General features: G+C 54.8%; 2 protein-coding genes across 5 annotated transcripts; both read left to right on the forward strand.

The window, feature by feature from the left end:
* The first annotated feature begins 226 nt into the window (after positions 1-226).
* MYL6B (myosin light chain 6B) lies at positions 227-7,844 on the forward strand. Of its 2 annotated transcripts, XM_040232935.1 has the most exons (8): positions 227-353; positions 1,650-1,878; positions 2,600-2,627; positions 2,839-2,982; positions 3,202-3,375; positions 3,903-3,980; positions 4,135-4,172; positions 4,310-4,406. In XM_040232935.1, exons 2-7 carry the CDS (start codon positions 1,696-1,698, stop codon positions 4,161-4,163), a joined length of 636 nt encoding a protein of 211 aa, XP_040088869.1. In that variant the 5' UTR covers positions 227-353; positions 1,650-1,695; the 3' UTR covers positions 4,164-4,172; positions 4,310-4,406. The 2 variants fall into 2 exon arrangements, with proteins under 2 accessions (XP_040088869.1, XP_040088870.1); XM_040232936.1 differs by lacking the exons at positions 4,135-4,172; positions 4,310-4,406 and adding an exon at positions 7,654-7,844 and having other exon boundaries at positions 284-353.
* MYL6 (myosin light chain 6) lies at positions 4,691-7,844 on the forward strand. 3 transcript variants are annotated; one of them, XR_005719659.1, is made up of 6 exons: positions 4,691-4,773; positions 5,044-5,071; positions 5,943-6,086; positions 6,289-6,631; positions 6,935-6,979; positions 7,654-7,844. XR_005719659.1 is itself a non-coding variant. In XM_040232942.1 (6 exons), exons 1-6 carry the CDS (start codon positions 4,771-4,773, stop codon positions 7,680-7,682), a joined length of 456 nt encoding a protein of 151 aa, XP_040088876.1. In that variant the 5' UTR covers positions 4,692-4,770; the 3' UTR covers positions 7,683-7,844. The 3 variants fall into 3 exon arrangements, 2 of the variants coding, with proteins under 2 accessions (XP_040088876.1, XP_040088875.1); XM_040232942.1 differs by lacking the exon at positions 6,935-6,979 and having other exon boundaries at positions 4,692-4,773; positions 6,289-6,467; positions 6,559-6,631; XM_040232941.1 differs by lacking the exons at positions 4,691-4,773; positions 5,044-5,071 and adding an exon at positions 5,650-5,701 and having other exon boundaries at positions 6,289-6,467; positions 6,559-6,631.
* Positions 7,845-8,550: the final 706 nt, after the last annotated feature.

The raw sequence follows: 8,550 nt of genomic DNA on the forward strand, positions 1-8,550 counted from the left end.
GGATTCAGGAATAAATCCCCGCCCACACTAAACGGGAACTCAGAGCCAAGCAAAGGAGATATCTTGAGGGGCCACGCGCGGTTTTACGGTCAGGGATAGGGGCTGTAAAGTGCTCACTGCCTTTCGGTTCTGGGACAAGAATCGCACCCCCAAAACCTGAGTCACCAACCGCCGCGGCGGGCCGGAAGTCACTGCCCCAGCATCCTCCCTGAGCCTTACCGCGGTGTTTCCCGTGAGCCCGCGGGCGCGCGAGGACTACATCTCCCGGCATGCTCCGAGGCCGCAGAAATTAACCCTTCAGGGCCCGCGGCTGCCCTGCGCCCCGCCTCCGCCCCTTACCTGGACCCCGCAGGGTGAGTTTTGGGGCGCTGGGGAGGGGCTCTTTCCTTTATTTAAGGCTTAGGGGTGTGTATGTGTAGGGGTGTGTGTGTATGTGTGTATGTGTGTATGTGTGTGAGGTACTCGTGGCTAGAGGAGAGATTCTGATTTTCCTAAAATGAGACGAATTGCAGTAATGAGGTTCAGATGGTTGTTTTTTATTTTTATTTTTATTTTTTTTTTGCGAGTGGGAAACACGGCATCAACTCTCTAAACCCCTAAATGGAATCACTACTGTCTTCTTCAGAATGCTGTCTAAATCATCGCCTTCTTTACCCCCAGTACAAAAATAACCAGCAAACCCTCCCCTCCTTCATAGGCCCCTGACTTCCACCCTTCCCCAGTGCCCACAGCAAGGTTTGCAACCTGGCTGCCAAGTCAGGGTTTTATTATCCTTCTGGTTGAGGGACCTCGCACATCTTTATGGATTAGAGATTTTAGAAATTAGGCCCTTTGCCTCTCAGAGCCTGCCTTTCCCCTCAGGTGTCACCATGGGGTCCCTACAGGTTCAGCAGACACCCCGTCTTTATCTGACTTGAATGACCATAGGCTTGTGGACAAGGGTTCCTTTCTTCGGAGTATGGGTGATGGGTATTAAACTCAATCCTTCCCTCCATCCCCACTCTTAAAACAACACTGGGGCTAGGAGACAGTGGGTGGGAGTCACACCCTTCTATTACTATTCTTTCTCCGCATCGTGCAGTGCACAGTTCCAGTTCTGGGCTGGGAGGGAGGGGGTTAGGGACTTGAGGTACCGAGTATTATAAGCTGTGGGGTGAACTACCCTGCTCCTCATCCATAGGAAGAGGGAAGTGGAAGGGCTGCTTGTTTTTTTCCTCTTTCACTACTCCCAGACCCCACTTTAATAAGGCCCCCATCCTTGCCTCCATCTTCAAGAGTCTAAAGCTGCTAGGAAAAAGGACTATTCTGAGTCAGGGGGTCGGAATTTTCTGGGTCCCCTTCTCTTCCTCAACCCTGTTTCAGTTTGTCCCTGGCAACTGTCCTATCTGCACCCTGAAAGTTAACTCCCCCGTTCTGGGCCGTCTCTGCCTTCCTCCCCCGGCCCCCAAGGGGCCATTGTTCTGGTCAGCATTTGGGGCGGGGTGGACAGAAGGGAGAAGACCTTGGGGCAGGAGTCCTGAACCACACGAGGCCAGGGGAGTGAGGGCAGCCGGCATACCTCTCCTCTATCTCACCCTCCCCCCAGCCAACTGGCTCCCTGCCCCTGCCCCCGCCCCTTGACATCCCAGACTCCCTGGCTATTTAAACAGAGATGGGTGCCCCCATCGGCACACTGTCCTTTGGCCACCCGACATCATGCCTCCCAAGAAGGATGTTCCCGTGAAGAAGCCAGTGGGGCCCCCTGCTGCCTCCAAGCCTGCTGCTAAGCCCGCAGTAGGGCCCCCTCCATCCAGGGTTGAGCTACCACCACCTGTCCCTCTAATCCTTGAGAAACCTGCGAAACCCCAGGAGCCCCCCATCGATCTCTCCAAAGTGGTGGTAAGTCCCTAAAAAGTGAGAAGAGAATGGAGGAGTTGGTACAACAGTGGGATGTAGCCTAGGGGACTACAGGTATCTAGAAGGTAGGGAATCAGTAAGCACTGGATGATGGTGGGGGGTTTTCTTAGTACCCCCCCCACCCCCTGCCGGAAGCATCTAAGCTTAATGACTCTACTGTCTTTGTCTCTGCCTCTAACCGATAACATGTGTGTGTGTATGTACATCACTTTCTCACTGTGCTGCTGGAGGCAGAGCCTGTAAGATGGGGAACATCTGGGTTCTGAGGACAGTTTCAAGGTGAAAGAGGGGAGCTGCTGCCTGTGCCTGTCTAACTATTCAATATGAAAAGCCACAGCTCTGAACCCCAGGAGGGAAGGCTGAAGAGGACAGACTTGTTAGACAATCACAGCTGGGGGCCAGGGGTAAATTTAGCCTTTGTTCAGCCCCCAGTTATGTGAGGGATGCAGGGCTCAGGGCAGTAGAGGGAGGGGAACAGGTGGCATGGGATTAACCCTGTTCCCAGGAAACCCTCCCCCCAATAATTCCTCCTCTTGGGATTCTCCCAAGTTCTGGAGCTGGGAATGGGACTGAGGTGGCTGGGTTCCCAGCCTGGTCCCTATGGGCCCCTCCCCCGAAGTGGCTGCCAGTTGGTCGGGAGGAGTGCTGGAGAGGGATTGAGTGAGTCCTGTCATCTCTCCTCACATGCTCTTCTCTTCCACAGATCGAGTTTAACAAGGACCAGCTGGAGGGTAAGGAGACGCCACTGAGCCCACCGTCCATCCCAAGTCCCTAGTCAGATCCTCTTTCGATTCCCCTACCTCTATTCCCGACCTTGAAACCTCCCACACTAGTGCTCCTTGTTCTCTGTTCTGCCCAGCTCAAGCACATTGTTTCTGAATTTCCTTTCTCCTGGTGGTGATGGGAATCCCTTGTCAACACTGACCTCTCCTTACATTTCAGAGTTCAAGGAGGCCTTCGAGCTGTATGACCGAGTGGGGGATGGCAAGATCCAGTTCAGCCAGTGTGGGGACGTGATGAGGGCTCTGGGCCAGAACCCCACCAACGCCGAGGTGCTCAGGGTCATGGGATACCCCAAGAGTGATGGTGAGGGCACCTCTGAGACAATGCGGGTTTTCAGTTTGGTGGTGGAATGTTGGTAAGGTGATAAAGGATGCTGAGGTGGGTTCCAGGACTTTAAAAACTGTCAAACATAAGGGCAGAAAAATATCTGAATGTTGAACAGATGAAACCCTTCATAGTGGGGATGGGAGTTGGGTCCTAGATGACACTGTAGTAACCTCTCCTTCACCTGTCTATCTCCAGAGCTGAAGTCCCGGCGTGTGGACTTTGAGACTTTCCTGCCCATGCTTCAGGCAGTCGCCAAGTTGCCAGACCGAGGCTCATACCAGGACTACCTGGAGGGGCTTCGGGTGTTTGACAAAGAGCAGAATGGCAAAGTCATGGGAGCTGAGCTCAGACATGTCCTCACCACCCTGGGTGAGGCAGGGACCAGAACTCCTGGGGGTGTTGAGAGGAGGGGATAAACTAAGAAGGTTAGCCAAGTAGGCAGAGCCAATGAGGGATTACTGTCCTGTGGGTCATGGGCAGGAGACTGAGAAGGTCAGAGCCTTAGGGATAGGATCTGAAGTTCTTCCTCCTTCAGTCTAAAGTGAGTGGGCTGCAGCTGCCTCCCAAACGGCAGAGGAAAGGGAACGAGGTGGGAAATCTGAGTTTCAGTCTTGGGAAGAGATGGCTGTAACTCTATGATATGGTCTGTTTTTTAATCCTTTGGAATTCAGTTTCCTTGTCTGTCAAAGCTTTCACCACCTATAATTGAGGTGAAATGGAAAGCAAGATTCAGAGACACATTCAAGGCATGCCCACTACAAAGAGGGAATTCTCTTGGGGGACTGTTGCTATGGGCAAGTCTCCAGGGTGGGAGAAGAGGAGGTGCCACCAGAAGAAAGAGGCATGGGTTGATGAGGGAGGGAAGGCAGGGGCTAAAACACTGTGTCTGGGCCCAGGAGAGAGGATGACTGAAGAGGAGGTGGAGTCTGTTTTGGCAGGACATGAGGACAGCAGTGGCTGCATCAACTATGAAGGTGAGGGGCCAGAGGAGCAGAAACGACTGGGGAAGGGGGAGGCAGGAGGCCCGAGGCATGTGGGTGGAGGCATCCTGAAGCCTGAATTATCTAAAGTCAGATGGGTTATCATCAGGCCAGCTTCTGAAGCCCCTCTTGCCTCTTCTCTCTGCAGCCTTCCTGAAGCACATCCTAAGCGTCTGAGCAATGCAGGTAGGGCACTCTCACTGCGCCTTGGGAGGCAAGCCTCCTTCCTGTCCCTCTGCCTGCGTACAAAAGCAAGGAAGTGCATTTCCGTGTCTTGCTGCGCGTCAGCGGCAGGATTTGGCAACGTCCATCTTTTTCCACAGGTGCAGTGGCGTCGGACGCTGGGCTCCCACCAGGCAAAAGCACGTTCCTGCCACTAGGAGGCTATTGTTTCAAAATAAAGAGACGTTTCCTCCCTTAGCTTCCGACTCTTGCTTTCTTTAGAGGTGGGGGAGGGAAAGGGAGGGCTCCTCTTCCCACCCGCACCCACCAACGCGACCTCCTCTGACTTTCTCCCTGCTCGGAGGAGCAGATTCCTTGCGCCCCATTCCACCTTGTTCTGCAGTTTCTGTGCCCCAGGTAGGGCTATTCTGGAGACTTGAACACCAGCTGGCCCCCGCCCACCTTATTACTAATATAGTAGCGTCATCTGCATAAACCCGGGCCAGGATCCCTATTGGTTGGGTCAGCTGGGGTGACGTCATTAGGACGTACTAAGACTAGGGTTGGGCCAGGAACCGGAGCCATTACTGCAGGAAAAGGTCCCGGAGAGCTGAGCGTCAAGATGGTGGGGCCCGGGGCCGAGAGGATGAGCGGGATTTGGGGCGAGAGGCGGGAAGCCGGGGAGAGGGGGCGGGGAGAAGGCAGAGAGTAGCGGGTAAATGAACCTGAGGCCCTCGAAGGTTGGAGGTGGGGTTGGAGTGTCTGGGATCCTACCCTGCTGGGAAGCGAGTCCCCAGCATGGAATAGGAGTTTGTGATTCAGAGTTCTTGGGACTGGGACGGAAGCTGGGGGGACTGGAGTTAAGATGCTGACCACTCTCGTCTTCTCTGAGCAGTGTGACTTCACCGAGGATCAGACCGCAGGTAGGTAATCTCTGACCTCTGTTGAGGTCATGTTAGGGAGAGGGACACTCCCTCTAGCTCCTTCACCCTCACCTGTCATCTCTTTAGCACCCCCAGGGGAGTACCTGGTGGGTTCCCTTCTCCTTCCTTCTGGATCTTCCATTTTCTTTTCTCACTCTTTCTTCCTCCCTTCCCTTCTACTCTAGATCTGAGCCCCAAGCACTGGGTGAGTTTTAGGTGATGTGGGTGTGTGAAACAACTTGATCACTAATGCCTGCTGTGTGTGGGGCTTGGGGATGGTGTATTAAGCTGTTTGTGCTCCTGTGTTCCTTAATCAGCCACTTCTGCCTCTTTCCCTCCTGTGGTAACTACCCTCTCCCCTCAGCTTGGAATTGTGAAGGCTGTAAACAGCAGTGATCTGTTTCTTTGTGAAAGTGCAACAGGGGAGTTTGCTGAGGACACTTCTTTGTAGCAGTGCCCTCTGAAAGGACCCTGCACTGGAGGGGTGGGAAGTGGCAGGCTGGGATGACCCCAGTCCCAGGCCGCTGCTCCCACTTCCTTATAAGGACAGGGCCCAGACAGGGCGGTGGCAAATTCCTGCCCTGAGTCGTGTAATGAGGAGGCTGGGCAGGCTTGCTGCAGGCGGAGAGGGTATGTAAATGGCCGTAACCACTCTGCTAAGGGTTGAGGAAGGCCAGGTCTTTATGTGAGACACCTGAGTTGGGAGGAAGGGACACTGGATCCCTCTTAGAGGGGTTGGGTGTACAGTGTTATAAATATCTGATTTCCTCAGCATGATCAAAGTTGAATGGGCGGTGGGGACCGTGGAGGAGGGTTTGGGTTACCACCTGTGTGTCCCATACTGATGTTTATCTGGTATCTGGATCCTCAGAGTTCAAGGAGGCCTTCCAGCTGTTTGACCGAACAGGGGATGGCAAGATCCTGTACAGTCAGTGTGGGGACGTGATGAGGGCCCTGGGCCAGAATCCCACCAACGCCGAGGTGCTCAAAGTCCTGGGGAACCCCAAGAGTGATGGTGAGGGTCCTTAAGAACAACTCTGCAGTGTGGTGGTGGGCCCGCAGTCTTCAGCTAGTAGCTTCCTTTTATCTTCCTAGGCCCCAAACACGAGCGGGTCTTGTCTGGCAAATCCCACAGATTTCTCCTGCCTGGAGTGGGAGCCCCTTAACCCCCAGTCCTGAGAACACATATGACTTAGCTTCCACCTCCTTTTCGGCAGAGATGAATGTGAAGGTACTGGACTTTGAGCACTTCCTACCCATGCTGCAGACTGTGGCCAAGAACAAGGACCAGGGCACCTATGAGGACTATGTTGAAGGCCTTCGGGTGTTTGACAAGGAAGGGAACGGCACCGTCATGGGTGCTGAGATCCGGCACGTTCTCGTCACACTGGGTGAGGCTCTGCCCTTCCTTCTTGAGGTGCCACCTGATAGACCTCGGTGTCACCCAACTCTAGAATGCTCGCTCTTCCTTCCTCTCTGCAGGCGAGAAGATGACAGAGGAAGAAGTAGAGATGCTGGTGGCAGGGCATGAGGACAGCAATGGCTGTATCAACTATGAAGGTGAGGGACGAACCGGGGGTCTCAAGGAGGAAGCAGCCATACGGGGCAGGTCATGCACAGCACTGAGGGCTTTCCCTGTCCCTGGATTCAGGCTCCTAAAAGTGCTAGGAGGCAAGGGGCAGGGCCCAGCCCAGCCCAGGAATGGGAGGCCAGAGGGGTGTGATAGGAAAGGAAGGGCTCCTGTGGCCTGAAGGGTGGGAAAGGGATGGGAAGTAAAAATGGATGTCCAGTTCCTCACTGCCTGACCCCTTCACCCCACGTCTATGTCTTGTCTTCACCATGAATGTCTCTTCCTTCCTGCAGCGTTTGTGAGGCATATCCTGTCGGGGTGACGGGCCCATGGGGCGGGTACGGCTCCTCCCAGCCCCCCTTCTCTAGTTGACCTCCCCAGTGTTTTTCTCCCCAGCCTCTGCTCTCTAGCCCGCCTTCCCCTACTACCATCTGACTTCTTCCCGGCATGCCTCTGCATGGAGCTGACTGGGGAGGGGAGGGGTTCCTCAAAGAGGCAGACAGCCTGGGGGTGTGGCACCTCCTCCTCTCCTAGAACTGGGTCTGGGGTTTGGTTGGCTTCCAGGGTGCTGGTGTCTGGGAACTCACACCAGCCTACCTACCCCGGTCTGGCTTCATGGTGATCCTTTAGCCCAGGATCACGTGGTTGGCAGGGAGGGTGGGCTGCCTGCCCCACCGTGCTGCTGTAGGTCTTCGCTTCTTTCCGCTGGGCAGCTTGGAGGTACCCTAACCCAAAACTCTGTCTCCTCCTCCCCCAGTGGCTGACAGTAGTTGTAGGTGTAGTTGGGAACTCTTCCGCCTCTGCTGTGTTCTTGCTGCTCAGGGTGGGGCAGGGGGAACTAACAGCTGGTGGGAGGGGAGCTGGGGGTCGAGAGTACTGCACACTGACCCCAAGGTTGGTTGTTGTGGGCACATTCCTTCTTACGCTGCCTTTGTGGTCTGTGGTCTCCTGGCCCCTGGCGGACCCCTCCCCTTCGCCCTGCTTCCTGTTCACCCCCCTCTCCTTTCCACAGAGCTCGTCCGCATGGTGCTGAATGGCTGAGGATATTCCCACTGTGCGTGGACACTGCACCTTCCTTGTGGGAGACTGTGTATGTAGCCCTGAGGCTTCCTAGGTTCTCTTGTCACAGTATTTTCCCCAGATTTTCTCTCTTGGATGATGTCTACCATCGGCATTCACCAAATAAACTTGTTCTCTGCTCTATGTGCAGTTCTGCTGTTCTTCCTGAGCAGGGTGAAAGGGAAGGCAGTCCCGGGTCAGTGGACCAGAGGTTGCGGAAAGGCAGCCAAGGGCCTGTAGGAGCCACTTTTGCCTCATTTAAGAGATGCTGGCTTCACTCATCGGTGCTACAAAGGCTACCTTGGGGGGATTAGGAAAGCCATAAATGCCTGTAGGACTAAGGCTGGCCACCCTTGTTCCATCCCATGTGGGGCTAAGTCCTCTCCTAGCCCTCCCTGGCATGGAAGGTCTTTTGTCAGGGAGCCCGGGAACTGTTTATTGGAGCCAAAGTCAGGCCATATTAGTACTGCCTGGGCCTGTCACTTCAGCGAGGCCCAGGGCCAACAATAACAAGCAGCTGAGATGCCTGCCTTCTCCCGCCTAAAAAGGGAAGACATGAAGCCGCCACTTCTGAAAGGACAAATAGACAAAGTCTCCAGGTTGTGAGGTGTCCTTCCAAGGCTTAAATGGCTATTTTTAGAGCAGGTGAGAGCCTCTCCCCAGCTTCTGCACAGTTGTTCAGCCCTGACAGCTGTGCTGCCTTTGGCCCGTTGTGGAGAGAGGCCCAGTGTTGGCCGGGCGTCCCTCCAGCCCCACCCAATGCTGCTGGAAGGACTCCTGGGGTGCTACTCCAGCCTGATCCCCCTGCCTCACAGCCACGGGTAAGAGAACACAGAAAGCATCCACAAGA

Source organism: Oryx dammah, unplaced genomic scaffold (genome assembly GCF_014754425.2).
Source record: "Oryx dammah isolate SB20612 unplaced genomic scaffold, SCBI_Odam_1.1 HiC_scaffold_29, whole genome shotgun sequence".
Taxonomy (NCBI): Eukaryota; Metazoa; Chordata; class Mammalia; order Artiodactyla; family Bovidae; genus Oryx; species Oryx dammah.